This window comes from Coregonus clupeaformis, chromosome 31 (genome assembly GCF_020615455.1).
Source record: "Coregonus clupeaformis isolate EN_2021a chromosome 31, ASM2061545v1, whole genome shotgun sequence".
NCBI classification, from domain to species: domain Eukaryota; kingdom Metazoa; phylum Chordata; class Actinopteri; order Salmoniformes; family Salmonidae; genus Coregonus; species Coregonus clupeaformis.
In genome coordinates this window covers 28,887,794-28,905,992 of record NC_059222.1, presented here as the reverse complement: position 1 = coordinate 28,905,992, position 18,199 = coordinate 28,887,794, and the positions used below count along the sequence as shown (strand labels likewise).

At 49.8% G+C, this 18,199-nt stretch overlaps 1 protein-coding gene and 1 non-coding gene across 7 annotated transcripts in view; one reads left to right on the top strand and one right to left on the bottom strand.

Moving 5' to 3' along the window:
- Positions 1-224: 224 nt before the first annotated feature.
- Positions 225-18,199, bottom strand: part of LOC121547421 (protein shisa-6) — an 82,618-nt gene continuing 64,643 nt past the window's right edge. For 2 of the 6 annotated variants that reach the window (XM_041858697.1, XM_041858699.1), the window contains 5 exons: positions 16,500-16,559; positions 13,980-14,000; positions 8,362-8,514; positions 2,452-2,555; positions 225-2,325 (listed from right to left, as the gene is read on the bottom strand). In XM_041858697.1, the coding sequence (XP_041714631.1) occupies positions 1,477-2,325; positions 2,452-2,555; positions 8,362-8,514; positions 13,980-14,000; positions 16,500-16,559 (1,187 nt within the window). In that variant the 3' untranslated portion in view covers positions 225-1,476. The remainder of the gene's footprint in view (positions 2,326-2,451; positions 2,556-8,361; positions 8,515-13,979; positions 14,001-16,499; positions 16,560-18,199) is intronic. The other 4 variants (XM_041858698.1, XM_041858700.1, XM_041858701.1 and 1 more) reach the window with 2 other exon arrangements.
- On the top strand, positions 4,802-4,877 carry trnas-uga. The gene has a single exon. It is a non-coding gene; the product is annotated as a tRNA-Ser (tRNA).

The following is an 18,199-nucleotide window of genomic DNA, read 5'->3' as shown; positions in this document are numbered from 1 at the left end:
ATATGTACAGGCAAGTAAAGGCTACAGTCTTCTAATCTTTCTCATGTGTAAGTGTATGAAAACCCCACCTTCAGCTCTCACTCACAGCCCTTTCAAACCCCTGCAGGTATTGATTGGTCATACTGTATGTCAGCTGTACCAACTTACAATTCTATGATTGACATATGCCATTTTTCATACACATCAACAAACAGAGCACAAATATAGTCGTTTCAGAAGTGTTGTCTGTTTAAAAAAATATGGATGGTTTATTTGACCCTACTGCAACAAGCATATAATCCGTCACCATGTTGTCCAACTTCTCAAATTAGTCAATGGAACACAGTTTACATCCAAATATGAACAGTGGTATATTTTCTTATCAACACATTCATTCACTTCTCATTCTACAAACATAGTTGAAAAGACACACGTTATAGTATTCATTTATCCTGTCAAATACTTGGTTAAGTGGGTTTTCTAGTCTGAACTGATCACGAAACAGTGGTGGTTTATAACTTGTTCAGAATCTACTGAAAACATTAGACAGTCTAATACAAAAGCCAACCAGTATGGACTGGTCCATAATACTGCCTCTAGAATTATAGCTTATTTACAATCATCTATGAGCTAGCCATCACCAAACAAACTTATGAAATAAAAAACTACTGAACAGAAACAGAGAATCTCATTAATTGATTGTGCTTTTTAACCCACAAAAAACAATTATTCATAAAAAAAAAAGATATATCAGACTGAGGCGCCAATAAAAGTGCTAGTAACATTAGTTTTGATTTATTTTAAGATCTCTCTACAGCTATGCGTAAGACTGGAGTTATAAACGGTACTTTTTTATATTTATATATTTATAAAGTTATTACAGGGCCATCCCGGTTTCATCACCCGTGGTTGTGTTGTCGTGTCTTTCAACAACAGATGTCATGGAGACATCGATTGGATCAGTCCTTTTACCATGCAAAGCCCTTTGGAGTTGCAGTAGAAGTTCAAAGAAGAAGAGATTTGTATCGGACGGTTGGACAGAGGCTGCCTGAGCCTCGGTATTCTCATATAATCCATGTCCCCTCATATGAATCACATCCCAATTGTGTAGGACAAGGGGAGCTGGTGCTTAGGGCATAACGGGAATAACAGTAGAGTAGTTTGCCAATTTCACAGCACACTACCACAGCTGATCCATGTTTATCTGGAGTCAGTCTTTATGGAGTTTGTGTCTACTGAAGAACTCCAGTCTATTACAGTACAGTACTTGGTTCTGGTGAAGTCCGGAAAGGCAAAGAGATGAGGGTATACCTTTTCATTGACTTAGCAGGAAACTAAGCTACAGAGTGTGATTTCCCACCTTACAAACATAGTCAGTCTCTTCCCTTCCCTTTCACCCCACAAACATACTCCTTCTCATACTAGCGATTAGCTGTTAGCGAGTTAGCATTACCAGTTGCCTCACTACCAAGCTAGCCGTTAGCGTGCTAGCTAGCGTTAAACAGTCACTTCGGTCTTGCTGCCTGTGCGATAGTGCTGCTGCTGCTGCTGTTGCTGGTGGTGCTGTTGGGGGATGTAGTGGAGCTGCTCCACAGTGTGGGTCCTTCTAGAGGCAAACTGCTGCCTCTTATTAGTCGTGTGGTTCATGGCTAGTGTGTTGGAGTGTCCCCCTGGTCCTGGTCCTGCTCCGCCCCCCGCTCCTGCGTTGTTCGAGGCACTGGGATGGGAGTGCATTTTGGTCATCTTGTAGCGGTCCATGAGTGGCGTCGTCGGCATGAACACGTCCGGGTGCGAGATGGCGTGCGACATCAACTTGTCGTTGTTGCCCCGGAAACCACCGGACACACTGCCGACTACACCGCGCTTCAGCGACATCATCATTTTGTCCGGCGAGATCAGAGGATCCTGAGATAGCAGGCGGTCTTGGGAGTACAAGCGGTCTTGCGAGTAGAGGCGGTCTTGGGAGAAGTGCCGGTCTTTAGGGTACATGTGGTCTTGTGATTGTAATAGCCTATCCTTGGAGTACATGCGGTCCTTGGAGTACAGCCGGTCCTGGGACATCAAGCGGTCCTGAGGAAGCAGGCGTTCCTCGGACCTCAGCCTCTCGGCAGACAGTAGCTGCTCATCAGACAGGATTCGTCCTCCATGCTCGGTCATCCCCATCCCGTAGGAGATGCTGTAGTCTTGCTGGGGGCCTCGGTGTGGGGACAGGACCCGGTCCTGGGACATGGCCCTCTGGACTCGGGGAGGCCTCTGTCTCCTGGGGGCCTGCTGGGCCTGGGGCTGCTGGGGTGGGGCCTGGGCCACCTGGGGCTGGGGGGGCTGGCTCTGGAGCTGCTGCTGCTGCTGGAGGAATGGATGAAAATACAGTCAACTCCTGATAAATTCAATGGCTTGGGACTTTTGTAAATGCATGCACTAAACAGCCACCACTGCATAAATAAAATGCAGATTTATACGTAGATACAGTACTTGTTCCTGGTTCATTTTGATGACGTGTAAGGGCAGGGTGCTTCTGGCTGCCAGGTCAGGGAGGTGACGCTTGCGGGTGTAGTAGTCGTCGACATCTTTATCCGCTGTGGAGAGACGGAGAGGGAGACGGAAGAGGTGGATTAGGAGAGAGAAAGAGGGAGGGAGAAGGTAGAGAGAGAGTAGGAGGGAAAGAGAGAAAAGGGAAGTAAAGGAAATAGAATAGAGGGTCTGAAGGTTGCTCCGAGAATATGACAATTCTGGCCCCATCTATGATTCTACTGGCATTTCTGGCGTTGCGTAAAAGTCTGTTAACAAACAGTGTCATACTGCGGAATGTCATACACAAAGGCTAATTGAAATGACGATAGATCACATTACATGGATGAAAATTCATCTGCACGTTCATGTATTATCAAACCAAACATGGATAGAGGTTGTGTACAAGTACAGGTCTAGAGATATGTACATGCCTCCAGATTGTCTTGGCAGGATGTGTGATATCACACCCTCACACCTTGTATGTGTTATAAAGGAGACTCACTGGGAACCATGCTTCAACCATTAGTCATACGTACGGATTTGACATAGTCAGACACACACAATCACATGCGCTACACACACACACACACACACACACACAGACACATACACACAGATGTACACACACACACACACACAAACATCCAGTCAAAAAATATATAAAAACATAATATGTTTTATGGTCACATAATATGTTTTATGGTCACATAGGTGCAGTGAAATGTTTTGTTTTACAGGGTCAGGCATAGTAGTACGGCACCCCTGGGGCAAATTAGGGTTAAGTACCTTGCTCAAGGGCACATCGGCAGATTCTTCACCTTGTCGGCTCCAGTATTAGAAAACACGGTTCCTAGCCCAACGTTCTAACCGCTAGGCTACCTGCCGCCCATGACTAAGTAAAGCTGCTGCAGAAATGATATATATAGAAAAAATGGAAACCTTTAAAGTTCACGCCCAAAAATACAAACGTCACTGGACAGTTGTCTTCCTTGGAGTCTGTTCTTTTTCACTTTGGCTTTGAATGTTTTACTGCTAAAGTGAGATGGAGATGAACTTTAATAACATGAATCCGTTAATAATATTAATTATTCATGAATTAATAATAAAACACCTCTCCAGAATCCAGAGAACAAGAATACACCATTGTAGAATATATCCAGCTGCGTCAATTATGGTCACAAGGCTTCTAATACACCTCAGGCTGATCACTCCTTTCACACAAATGTCAATTATGACAGGGCGCTAAAAGGGGATTAGCTAAAGCGTATTACCAGATGAATAACAAAAATATACATATATATAAAATATATATAGGCTTTTAATTGGCATGAAATATATGTGTGTTATTTAAGAAATTAGTCTGAATCGGTTAAATATACATCTCACTAATGAATAAAAGAGCAAAGAAAAGAAAGATGTCATCATTAATTCTCTAAAGCTGTTTTTTTTAGATTAGTGAAAAATGTAATGCGTTTTAATTCCCTATTGGGAAGAAGGCAAAAACTCTTCTGAAAAAGGAATGAATTAATAACTTATGATATGTACTGTGCAGAGACACTGTATGCTTTACTTTCAATTTATACATCAATTTATATTAATTAGTAGACGCTGAGATTTGCCATTTCATTTTTCCAATAAAGGAAATGTGGCTCTATCTCGCCTCTGGCTCTATCCTACATTATCTATCAGTAGAAAGATGCCTTTTGGCTATTTGCTGTTGCAAATGATTTGCTTTGGAAAAAGATTAAAACAGCTAGGCCGGCATTGCCTGAGGACAGTTTCAAGTTTTAACATGGCGGCAGAGATTATTCTATGGCTTTGACTGGATTGTGGGACTCGACACAATAAAAACTGTTAAACAAATCAGCTTTCCAGAATACCAACAACAACAACATTCACCATGCATTTTGTAACATTACTTATTGAGACAATTTCCCAAGCACTGACATTTCCCAAGCAATGACATAGCATGTTCCAATCAATATGCAGTCCGATTTCTATTGGACATTAACAAGCACAAGAGACACCTGAGACTGGCACATGTATAACGATTTTGACCCACTCTAGAGATAGCTAGCACTGATGGGATCAATTGTAGACTCAGATCCTTCACTTTGGAATACATTTTATGGATTTCAAGTCTCCCCATTAGACCCTGTAAACTCGATAGGTGCTTTTTTTTTGGTTGAATAGATCTCGCATTTGTGTGTGTGTGTGCGCTGTATGTTGACTGAAAAATAATAAAAATCCACTACAGAAGTTTTAGCAGCACCGACTTTGAGTTGTACAATAGATTCAGATCGCTCCCGTTGGTCCCGTGTGGCTCAGTTGGTAGAGCATGGTGCTTGAAATGCCAAGGTTGTGGGTTCAATTCCCACAGGGGACCAGTATGAAAATGTATGCACTCACTACTGTAAGTGACTCTGGATAAGACCATCTGCTAAATTACTCAAATGTAAGTAGGACAGCAATGATGCAATTCCACAAGCCTTAAGGAATATTTGCGTTCCCCTCAATATGAAGAGATGAAGCCAGTGTAGTACACTGAATCAATACATAGCACAGAGCTTAATGCCGTTAAATGCTCACACTGAGAAATGGTGGCTGCTGCTTTTCTAAAGAGAAATCTTTAAGGGGAGAGAGTGACTGTGTGGTGTATTGGAATGGAATACCAGTGACTCACGGTTTTGAGGAGCTGAATGAAATGTGTATTTTTAATTGTCTGTGCCCTCTCATCCAGACACACTGTGCGCTTTCTGGAGTGAATGCTGATACACAGGCACTGAATATTAGGACCCTTTCAGAGAAAGATAACTTAACCTTTATTTTTAAGTATCCTACCAATAGCCTTTAGCCGTATCCTTATTATATTCCTCCTCTGTTCCTCTGGTGATGTAGAGGTTAACCCAGGCCCTGTAACCCACAGTATCATTCCTACTCCCCAGGCACTATCATTTGTTGACTTCTGTAACCGTAAAAGCCTTGGTTTCTTGCATGTTAACATCAGAAGGCTAATCTAGATAGAACTGCCAAAGGGGGCGGAGTTGCAATCTACTGTAGAGATAGCCTGCAGAGTTCTATCATACTATCCAGGTCTGTGCCCAAACAGTTTGAGCTTCTACTTAAAAAATCAACCTTTCCAGAAATAAGTCTCTCACTGTTGCCGCTTGCTACAGACCCCTCTCAGCCCCCAGCTGTGCCCTGGACACCATATGTGAATTGATTGCACCCCATCTATCCTCAGAGTTCGTACTGCTTGGTGACCTAAACTGGGATATGCTTAACACCCCGGCCGTCCTACAATCTAAACTAGATGCCCTCAATCTCACACAAATGATCAAGGAACCTACCAGGTACAACCCTAAATCCGTAAACATGGGCATCCTCATAGATATTCATCCTGACTAATTTACCCTCTAAATACACCTCCGCTGTCTTCAACCAGGATCTCAGCGATCACTGCCTCATTGCCTGCGTCCGTAATGGGTTCGCGGTCAAACGACCACCCCTCAAACACTTTAGCGAGCAGGCCTTTCTAATTGACCTGGCCCGGGTATCCTGGATGGATACTGACCTCATTCCGTCAGTAGAGGATGCCTGGTTGTTCTTTAAAAGTGCTTTCCTCTCCATCTTAAATAAGCATGCCCCATTCAAAAAATGCAGAACTAAGAACAGATATAGCCCCTGGTTCACCCCAGACTTGACTGCCCTTGACCAGCACAAAAACATCCTGTGGCGTACTGCATTAGCATCGAACAGCCCCCACAATATGCAACTTTTCAGGGAAGTCAGGAACCAATATACACAATCAGTTAGGAAAGCAAAGGCTAGCTTTTTCAAACAGAAATTTGCATCCTGTAGCACTAACTCCAAAAAGTTTTGGGACACTGTAAAGTTCATGGAGAATAAGAGCACCTCCTCCTAGCTGGCCACTGCACTGAGGCTAGGAAACACTGTCACCACCGATGAATCTACGATAATCGAGAGTTTCAACAAGCATTTTGCTACGGCTGGCCATGCTTTCCACCTGGCTACCCCTACCCCGGCCACCAGCTCTGCACCCTCCGCTGCAACTTGCCCATGCCCCCTCCCCGCTTCTCCTTCACCCAAATTCAGACAGCTGATGTTCTGAAAGAGCTGCAAAATCTGGACCCCTACAAATCAGCTGGGCTAGACAATCTGGACCCTTTCTTTCTAAAATTAGCCACCGAAATTGTCGCAACCCCTATTACCAGCCTGTTCAACCTCTCTTTCGTATCGTCTGAGATCCCCAGAGATTGGAAAGCTGCTGCGGTCATCCCCCTCTTCAAATCGGAGGGCCTGTTGTCTGGACCTCTGGCAGTCTCTATGGGGGTGCCACAGGGTTAAATTCTCGGGCCGACTCTATTCTCTGTGTATATCAATGATGTCGCTCTTGCTGCTGGTGACTCTCAGATCCACCTCTACGCAGACGACACCATTTTGTATACATGTGGCCCTTCATTGGACACTGTGTTAACAAACCTCCAAACGAGCTTCAATGCCATACAACACTCCTTCCGTAGCCTCCAACTTTGTAAAACTAAATGCATGCTCTTCAATCAAACGCTGCTTGCACCCTCCCGCCCGACTAGAATCACTACTCTCGGCGGGTCTGACTTAGATTATGTGGACAGCTACAAATACCTAGGTGTCTGGTTAGACCATAAACTCTCCTTCCAGACTCACATTAAGCATCTCCAATCCAAAGTTAAATCTAGAATCGGCTTCCTATTTCGCAACAAAGCCTCCTTCACTCATGCTGCCAAACGTGCCCTCGTAAAACTGACTATCCTACCGATCCTTGAGTTCGGCGATGTCATTTTCAAAATAGCCTCCAACACTCTACTCAGCAAATTGGATGTAGTCTATCACAGTGCCATCCGTTTTGTCACCAAAGCCCCATATACTACCCACCATTGTGACCTGTACGCTCTTGTTGGCTGGCCCTCACTACATATTCGTCGCCAAACCCATTGGCTCCAGGTCATCTATAAATCACTGCTAGGCAAATCCCTGCCTTATCTTAGCTCATTGGTCACCATAGCAACACCCACCCGTAGTATGCGCTCCAACAGGTATATCTCACTGGTCATCCCCAAAGCCAACACCTCCTTTGGCCGCCATTCCTTCCAGTTCTCTGCTGCCAATGACTGGAACGAACTGCAAAAATCTCTGAAGCTGGAGACTCTTATCTCCCTCACTAACTTTAAGCATCAGTTGTCAGAGCAGCTTACTGATAACTGCACCTGTACACAGCCCATCTGTAATTAGCCCACCCAACTACCTCATCCACATATTGTTATTTATTTTGCTCATTTGCACCCCAGTATCTCTATTTGCACATCATCTTCTGCACATCTATCACTCCAGTGTTAATACTAAATTGTAATTATTTTGCACTATGGCCTATTTATTGCCTTACCTCCATAACTTACTACATTTACACACACTGTATATATATTTCTATTGTGTTATTGACTGTATGTTTTGTTTTACCCAATATGTAACTCTGTGTTGTTGTTGTTTTTATCGCACTGCTTTGCTTTATCTTGGCCAGGTCGCAGTTGTAAATGAGAACTTGTTCTCAACTGGCTTACCTGGTTAAATAAAGGTGAAATTAAAAATAAAAAAATATTTTAAAAACCTACATTTTAAGGGGTGTATGGTATAATCCTTCATAAACGTATGCCAGTCAAGTAACGAGTCGAGTGACGAATGCAGAGTTTTAACATGCCAGAGCAGGCATTAACTTATGCATTTGAGTTTTTAACATGCAGGTCATTGAGCGAGGCAGTGGGAGCCCTGTCAGCGTTTCTGCTAATGGTGGACTATGCTGTGGCGAGGACCTACTCAGTCTCTTGAGGGAGGAGTATCTGTTGAGGTCGGCCTTGACGGCAGCCTCGTAGGTGGGTGGCAGGTGGGACAGGCTCTGGAAGGAGCGTGAGAAGGACAGGTCATACGGCTCCGTCTGCGAGGTCAGGATGCCACTCATCCTAGTGTTCTCTGGGGAGACACAGCAAAACAAACAAAAGGGAAAATGGGCAGGCTTCCTAAAACATATCCGGAGTCAGACCAAAGGCAACGATGGCAGAGCACAGCTGCTGAGGAAGGGAGGGAGGGGAGTGAGGGGAGGTGGTCATCCAACAGGAACTTGTTTAGAAAGCGTTTGGTGGAGTCTGGGAGGTGGAGGGTGGGCTGAAAGGAGAGGGGGGTTAGGGGACGTGGGTTGAGAGAGGTGGTCATTATGCACTCTGGGATTGTTTGGCACGGAGGAGGTGACAACGGACCAAAAACAACACCACATCAAACAACGGATGTCTGCTTCAGAGTGACCCTGTGGGGTGGGGTGGGGAGTGGGGGTGGATAAGAGGGTGGGGAGAGGGATGGGGAGTGGGGTGGGGTGGAGAGAGGGGTGGGGTGGAGAGAGGGATGGGGAGTGGGGTGGGGTGGAGAGAGGGGTGGGGTGGAGAGAGGGATGGGGAGAGGGATGGGAGTGGGGGGTGAGAGGGATGGGGAGAGGGATGGGAGTGGGATGGGGGAGAGGGATGTGGGGTGGGGAGAGGGTGGGGTGGGGAGAGGGATGTGGGGGGAGGGATGTGGGGTGGGGAGAGGGTTGGGAATGTGGTGGGGGTGGGGTGGGGTGGGGAGAGGGATGTGGGGAGAGGGGTGGGGTGGGGAGAGGGTTGGAGAGAGGGATGGGGAGTGGGGTGGGGTGGAGAGAGGATGTGGGGTGGGGTGGAGAGAGGGATGGGGAGTGGGGTGGGGTGGGGGTGGGGGGAGTGGGGTGGAGAGAGGGATGGGGAGAGGGATGGGGAGTGGGGTGGGATGGGGATGTGGGGTGGGGTGGGGAGTGGGGTGGAGAGAGGGATGGGGAGAGGGATGGGGAGTGAGGTGGGGATGGGGAGTGGGATGGGGAGTGGGTTGGGGAGTGGGGTGGGGAGTGGGATGGGGAGTGGGGTGGGGTGGGGAGTGGGGGTGGGGAGAGGGATGTGGGGTGGGGGAGAGGGGTGTGGGGTGGGGAGAGGGATGGGGAGTGGGGTGGGGAGACGGATGGGGAGACGGATGGGGAGACTGATGGGGAGTGGGGAGAGGGATGGGGAGTGGGGTGGAGAGAGGGATGGGGAGCGGAGTGGAGTGGGGGTGGAGAGAGGGATGGGGAGAGGGATGGGGAGTGGGGTGGAGAGAGGGATGGGGAGAGGGTGGGGAGTGGGATGGGGAGTGGGATGGGGAAAGGGATGTGGGGTGGGGAGAGGGATGGGGAGTGGGGTGGAGAGAGGGATGGGGAGAGGGTTGTGGGGTGGGGAGGGGAGGGAGACGGATGGGGAGTGGGATGGGGAGTGGGGTGGAGAGAGGGGTGGGGTGGGGTGGGAGTGGGGGAGACAGATGGGGAGTGGGGTGGGGAGAGGGATGGGGAGTGGGGTGGGGAGACGGATGGGGAGTGGGGTGGGGAGAGGGATGGGGAGTGGGGAGACGGATGGGGAGTGGGGTGGAGAGATGGATGGGGAGAGGGATGGGAGTGGGAGAGGGAGGGGATGGGGAGTGGGGTGGGGTGGGGTGGAGAGAGGGATGGGGAGAGGGATGTGGAGTGGGATGGGGAGTGGGATGGAGAGGGATGTGGGGTGGGGAGAGGGATGGGGAGTGGGGGTGGAGAGAGGGGGTGGGGTGGGGTGGGAGTGGGTAGACAGATGGGGGTGGGGAGAGGGATGGGGAGTGGGGTGGGGAGACGGATGGGGAGTGGGGGTGGGAGAGGGATGGGGAGTGGGGTGGGGAGATGGATGGGGAGAGGGATGGGAGTGGGAGAGGGAGGGGGTGGGGTGGGGTGGGGTGGGGAGAGGGATGGGGAGTGGGGTGGGGAGATGGATGGGGAGAGGGATGGGAGTGGGAGAGGGAGGGGAGTGGGGTGGGGTGGGGTGGAGAGAGGGGTGGGGTGGGGTGGGGAGTAGGGTGGGGAGTGGGGTGGGGAGTGAGGTGGAGAGAGGGATGGGGAGTGGGGTGGGGTGGAGAGAGGGATGTGGGGTGGGGTGGAGAGAGGGATGGGGAGAGGGGTGGGGTGGGATGGGGAGAGGGGTGGGGTGGGATGGGGAGAGGGTTGGGGTGTGGTGGAGAGAGGGGTGGGGTGGAGAGAGAGGTGGGTTGGGGTGGGGTGGGGTGGAGAGGGATGGGGGAGTGGGGTGGGGTGGAGAGAGGGATGTGGGGTGGGGTGGAGAGAGGGATGGGGAGTGTGGTGGAGAGAGGGGTGGGGTGGGGTAGGGATGGAGAGAGGGATGGAGAGTGGGGTGGAGTGGAGAGAGGGATGGGGAGAGGGGTGGGGGTGGGGTGGAGAGAGGGATGGGGAGAGGGGTGGGGTGGGGGTGGAGAGAGGGATGGGAGTGGGTTGGAGAGAGGGATGGGAGTGGGGTGGGGAGAGGGATGTGGGGGTGGGGTGGGGAGAGTGATGAGGAGAGGGATGGGGAGTGGGGTGGGGTGGAGAGAGGGATGGGGAGTGGGGTGGGGTGGGGAGTAGGGTGGAGAGAGGGATGGGGAGTGGGGTGGAGAGAGGGATGGGGAGTGGGGTGGGGTGGAGAGAGGATGTGGGGTGGGGGTGGAGAGAGGGATGTGGGGTGGGGTGGGGGAGTGGGGTGGAGAGAGGGATGGGGAGAGGGATGGGGAGTGGGGTGGGATGGGGATGGGGGAGTGGGATGGGGAGTGGGGTGGGGTGGGGAGTGGGGTGGGGAGTGGGGGTGGAGAGAGGGATGGGGAGAGGGATGGGGAGTGGGGTGGGGATGGGGAGTGGGGTGGGGAGTGGGGTGGGGAGAGGGATGGGGAGTGGGATGGGGAGTGGGGTGGGGAGAGGGATGGGGAGTGGGGTGGGGAGAGGGATGTGGGGTGGGGAGAGGGATGGGGGAGTGGGGTGGGGAGAGGGATGTGGGGTGGGGAGAGGGATGGGGAGTGGGGTGGGGAGACGGATGGGGAGACTGATGGGGAGTGGGGAGAGGGATGGGGAGTGGGGTGGAGAGAGGGATGGGGAGCGGAGGGAGTGGGGTGGAGAGAGGGATGGGGAGAGGGATGGGGAGTGGGGTGGAGAGAGGGATGGGGAGAGGGGTGGGGAGAGGGGTGGGATGGGGAGTGGGATGGGGAGAGGGATGTGGGGTGGGGAGAGGGATGGGGAGTGGGGTGGAGAGAGGGATGGGGAGAGGGTGGGGGAGAGGGGTGGGATGGGGGAGTGGGATGGGGAGAGGGATGTGGGGTGGGGAGAGGGATGGGGAGTGGGGTGGGGAGTGGGATGGGGAGTGGGGTGGGGAGAGGGATGGGGGAGTGGGGTGGGGAGAGGGATGTGGGGTGGGGGAGAGGGATGGGGAGTGGGGTGGGGAGAGGGATGTGGGGTGGGGAGAGGGATGGGGAGTGGGGTGGGGAGACGGATGGGGGAGACTGATGGGGAGTGGGGGAGAGGGATGGGGAGTGGGGTGGAGAGAGGGATGGGGAGCGGAGTGGAGTGGGGTGGAGAGAGGGATGGGGAGAGGGATGGGGGAGTGGGGTGGAGAGAGGGATGGGGAGAGGGGTGGGGAGAGGGGTGGGATGGGGGAGTGGGATGGGGAGAGGGATGTGGGGTGGGGAGAGGGATGGGGAGTGGGGGTGGAGAGAGGGATGGGGAGAGGGTTGTGGGGTGGGGAGGGGAGGGGAGACGGATGGGGAGTGGGGTGGAGAGAGGGGTGGGGTGGGGTGGGAGTGGGGAGACAGATGGGGAGTGGGGGTGGGGAGTGGGGTGGAGAGAGGGGTGGGGTGGGGTGGGAGTGGGGAGACAGATGGGGAGTGGGGTGGGGAGAGGGATGGGGAGTGGGGTGGGGAGACGGATGGGGAGTGGGGTGGGGAGAGGGATGGGGAGTGGGGTGGGGGAGACGGATGGGGAGTGGGGTGGAGAGATGGATGGGGAGAGGGATGGGAGTGGGAGAGGGAGGGGATGGGGAGTGGGGTGGGGTGGGGTGGAGAGAGGGATGGGGAGAGGGATGTGGAGTGGGATGGGGAGTGGGATGGGAGAGGGATGTGGGGTGGGGAGAGGGATGGGGAGTGGGGTGGAGAGAGGGGTGGGGTGGGGTGGGGTGGGAGTGGGTAGACAGATGGGGGGTGGGGAGACGGATGGGGAGTGGGGTGGGGAGAGGGATGGGGAGTGGGGTGGGGAGATGGATGGGGAGAGGGATGGGGAGTGGGGTTGGGGAGATGGATGGGGAGAGGGATGGGAGTGGGAGAGGGAGGGGAGTGGGGTGGGGTGGGGTGGAGAGAGGGATGGGGGAGTGGGGTGGGGGAGTAGGGTGGAGAGAGGGATGGGGAGTGGGGTGGAGAGAGGGATGGGGAGTGGGGTGGGGTGGAGAGAGGGATGTGGGGGTGGGGTGGAGAGAGGGATGGGGAGAGGGTGGGGTGGGATGGGGAGAGGGTGGGGTGGGATGGGGAGAGGGGTGGGGGTGTGGTGGAGAGAGGGGTGGGGGTGGAGAGAGAGGTGGGTTGGGGTGGGGTGGGGTGGAGAGAGGGATGGGGAGTGGGGTGGGGTGGAGAGAGGGATGTGGGGTGGGGGTGGAGAGAGGGATGGGGAGAGGGGTGGGGTGGAGAGAGGGGTGGGGTGGGGTGGAGAGAGGGATGGGAGTGGGGTGGAGAGAGGGATGGGAGTGGGGTGGGGAGAGGGATGTGGGGTGGGGTGGGGAGAGTGATGAGGAGAGGGATGGGGAGTGGGATGAGGAGAGGGCTAGGAAAGGGCAGCAACCCACTCATCTGACTGATGCGATGAGATGCCAGAGAGAGAGAGAGGGGCATACTGGGACTCTGGTCCCTCTCTCCCTCTCTTTCTCTCTCTCTTTGCCCTTTTCCTTTCAAACTCCCCTCTCTCTATCCTGCTCCTCTCTCGCCTACTCTCTCCTAGCTCCCGCTCTCTCTCCTAGCTCCCGCTCTCTCTCCTAGCTCCCGCGCTCTCTCCCCCTGACTACTCTCTTTATCCCTCCCTCTCTGCATCCCTCTCCCTCTCTCTCTCTCTCTCTCTCTCCCCTGCTGGCTGTGAGTCTGTCACACAGAGCAGTGGGCAGCAGGGTGCGGCTCAAGTCCAGGCTCCAGCAGCCAGATAAAATTAGAGGGATGGGTGACTGCTGCAGGAGAGAGTTGGGGGGGGAATGAGAAGTTTGAGAAGGACAGATGACAGCAGGGGTCCGGAGAGAACTGTGGGGGGGTGAGTTTTGGGAGGACAGAGACCCAGCTGTGAAAGAAGTGTCTGCAATACTCTCTCCACACAGGGAAAATAGACTCACACTGTGACATGCTGTTAGCTACCTCCATAACCAGAAACACACGTCACTGCTAAATCACCACGCACAGTACAGCCACACCACGGACTATGTGGACGGGGGAAGGTACAAAGGTTGAAGGTTGGGTGAGTGTGTGGAAGGGTGTGGGGGTGAATGGAAGGGTGCGTGTGTGAGTTCATATATGTGGCTTTATGTGTGACTTACCCCGTCTCAATGATCGGTGAGCTACCCCACCCAAGGGGAAAACAAACAGTTCAGAAACATGTTGATGGTGTGAAACAGCATTCAGACCAAACCCAACCAACACACACCCCACCAACACACACCTCATTCAACACCATCAGTCCAGCAATTAGCTCTGGATAAAAACCAGTGATGTATATAATTTTTATGTATTTGGAACAGACCAACATCTAATGTGCCTTTAGATATAGTAATAATTCGCCTTATATGGGCAATGAACATATTTATTTACACCCTCTTTAATTGACAGAAAGTCAGCAGTTGCTTCACACACAGAGGATATCAGAGGTTGCACTAGCTATATAGCCAGCCTTATCTAAGCAACACAGCACACTGGCATACCAAGCCCTTTTATGTGGCTTGTGATCAAAGCGTGTTTGTTCGATGTGTTGTCAGAATGGATTTCTCATGTTTCCCATAGAATTCATAGGGATTTCTTTCATGGCTCACTCATCTGGTTTAGCAGTGTGTAATGCAACACACATTGAATTGACACACACAAGCAGATGTGTTACGACTACAGAATCTCCTTAAAACTCAACGGAAGCACTGGAGGGGAAGGCTTCTATGCAGGGTTGAGCAGACACTGAACAAGCCAGAGAGGCCAATCCAATGTTAAACAAACACAAAGACATTGGATTTTCTCTCTTTTTCTTTCTTCTTTATCCTCGCCTCACCCTTTGTCCTTATGCAACCAGCACTCTTCCTCATATCTGTCCATCAGCCTCTATCCCCCCTAAACCCAGCTCTTGTGAATGAATAGAGAAAATTGGCAGAAGAAAATCCGTAAATGTAATGAAGCTGGGGGTGATTTCCTCACAGAGAGAAGGAGTTACAGTAATAGCACTCCATCTTCTAATGACCGGGTCAATCATCTGAGGAGGAACGTGTTCTATGGTAGAACGCTATAGCTGGGACACCTTGACCTTAAAAGGACGTTAACTTGATGCCCAGCCGATCGCATTTCCTTTTAGTAGGTGATAGACAGTGGCTAGGCAGATATTCATTAGTTTTTTATTCACTGCATTCAAAAGAATACATGGTCATGATGATGAAATGTGACACTTCTATGATTCTAGTGTTAATAAAAATATACACTACCGGTCAAAAGTTTTAGAACACCTACTCATTCAAGGGTTTTTCTTTATTTTTACTATTTTCTACATTGTAGAAAAGGACACTAAATGACATCAATAATAAGAAGAGACTTGCTTGGGCCAAGAAACATGAGCAATGGACATTAGACCGGTGGAAATGTGTCCTTTGGTCTGGAGTCCAAATTGGAGATTTTTGGTTCCAACTGCTGTGTCTTTGTGAGACGCGGTGTGGGTGAACGGATGATCTCCGCATGTGTAGCTCCCACCGTAAAGCATAGAGGAGGAGGTGTTATGGTGTGGGGATGCTTTGCTGGTGACACTGTCTGTGATTTATTTAGAATTCAAGGCACATTTAACCAGCATGGCTACCACAGCATTCTGCAGCGATACGCCATCCCATCTGGTTTGCGCTTAGTGGGACTATCATTTGTTTTTCAACAGAACAATGACCCAACACACCTCCAGGCTGTGTAAGGGCTATTTGACCAATAAGGAGAGTGATGGAGTGCTGCATCAGATGACCTGGCCTCCACAATCCCCCGACCTCAACCAAATTATTATAATAAAATATGCCATTTAGCAGACGCTTTTAGCCAAAGTGACTTACAGTCATGCGTGCATACATACTTTTTTTTGTGTATGGGTGGTCCCAGGGATCGAACCCACTACCTTGGCGTTACAAGCGCCGTGCTCTACCAGCTGAGCTACAGAGGATGAGCTACAGAGGACCACATTGAGATGGTTTGGGATGAGTTGGATCGCAGAGTGAAGGAAAATCAGCCAACAAGTGCTCAGCATATGTGGGAACTCCTTCAAGACTGTTGGAAAAGCATTCCAGGTGAAGCTGGTTGAGAGAATGCCAAGAGTGTGCAAAGCTGTCATCAAGGCAAAGGGTGGCTATTTGAAGAATCCCAAATATAACATATATTTTGATTTGTTTAACACTTTTTGGGTTACTACGTGATTCCATATGTGTTATTTCATAGTTTTGATGTCTTCACTATTATTTTACAATGTAGAAAATAGTAAAAATAAAGAAAAACCCTTGAATGAGTAGGTGTTCTAAAACTTTGACCGGTAGTGTATATTTTCAATAAGATAATGGATTTTGAGAAATTGAAGAGTAGGTTGGCATCAGTGGTAGCATATATTTGTGTTTCAAAGTTAATTCCCCAAATCTGGGCTATATTTTTCAAGAGAATGGCCTGGTTTGGAAAAAAAGTGTTTTAGTGACATTTGTCTTTCTACAAATAACTGTGTGGCTCTGTTTCAACATCCACACTAAGTAATGTACTGGGCATGAATTCTAAGTAGTAGCCTATGCTAGAGTGGATATTGGAACCTAACCCTGTGTCTGGATGCTAGTGCTGTTAGCTGTCCTTACCATTCTGGGTGCGTGTTGGGCTACCTAGAACCACATGGTTGTAGTTGTGCTGATGGGTACCTGTGAAAACAGCAATGGAGAGGATCATTCAATGTGCATGAGATAAGCATATCAGATATTGTATCTGATGTAAAGTAATGACATGGTTAATACAAGCAGAGAGCTAGTATTTGGGATCATTAAAGGAATAGCTCATCCCGAAAGAAAAGTTTGTCAGATGTTTTATACCTCAAAAGTGGTCTTTAAACCAAGCTTAATAAAAAAAACATCTGATAAACATAGATTCAGACGTAGAGAATCCATTTAACATCCTCTAGCCAAGGACATGGATATCATGGTGAAGCAAGATGGAGAGAAAATAGTAAAGAGAAGAAGGGCAGGTAAAATAGGAGCAGGATGGAGAGCTGGAGACTCCTCAGTCCCGTTGTAACCTAGCCGTTACCCTGTAAAGAACATTGGAGCGTTTCAAACTGGAATCATTGAGGAGACAGTGCAGAAGAGGAGCAGCATACACACTGAGCATGTCTTAATCACATACACACTGACATTGGACATGAGTGTCCTTGTTCTTTCAAAAATTGTATTATTGAAAATGAAAAAGACACCATAATAAAATAATAATATATCTGAACATCCCATTTGAGTTTGACCGTTCCTCATGATATTATGATCTTTCGATTCAGACATTGTGGGATAACAGTGAAGGTGAGAGTGCTTGGATGAACATGTTGTAACATTGCACCCTTCTGCATAAGCCCCTGTCACTTAACCAACCATCCATCCAGACCATGTGGATTGTTTTGGGTTGAAATTAGATGGCAGCGATGGCAGAGAGATGGCCGCTTTAAAGATCCCATCGTATTGAGTCAGGTGATAAATGGCAGCTATTGTGTGTATATGTGTGTGTGTGTGTGTGTGTGTGCGTGCAGTGTTGGAAAAAGTACCCAATTGTAATACTTGAGTAAAAGTAAAGATACCTTAATAGAAAATGACTCAAGTAAAAGTGAAAGACACCCAGTAAAATACTACATGAGTAAAAGTCAAAGTATTTGGTTTTAAATATACTTAAGTATCAAAAGTAAAAGTAAAAGTATAAATAATTTCAATAGCCAGGGGCACACTCCAACATCAAATGTGTGTTTAGTGAGTCCGCCAGATCAGAGGCAGTAGGGATGACCAAGGTAAGTGCGTGAATTTGACAATTTTCCTGTCGTGCTAAGCTTTCAAAATGTAACGAGTACTTTTGGGTGTCAGGGAAAATGTATGGAGTAAAAAATACATTATTTTCTTTAGGAATGCAGTGAAGTAGAAGTAAAAGTTGTAAAAAATATCAATAGTAAAGTACAGATACCCAAAAAAACTACTTAAGTAGTACTTTAAAGTATTTTTACTTAAGTACTTTATACCACTGTGTGTGTGTGTGTGTGTGTGTGTGTGTGTGTGTGTGTGTGTGTGTGTGTGTGTGTGTGTGTGTGTGTGTGTGTGTGTGTGTGTGTGTGTGTGTGTGTGCGTGTGCGTGTGCATGCGTAAGAGTGATCCAGGTGAAAAAGCAACAATACTGTAGATAGATGGAAGACTCGCCGCCGAGTGCCGCCGCCGTTGCGACGCATTCATTTGACTGTGTGCTGTTGTGCCTGTTTAAAAATGCATTAGTGCCGACTGCTGTAACATCCATTTACATCTGTCACAGAGCTGAGAGG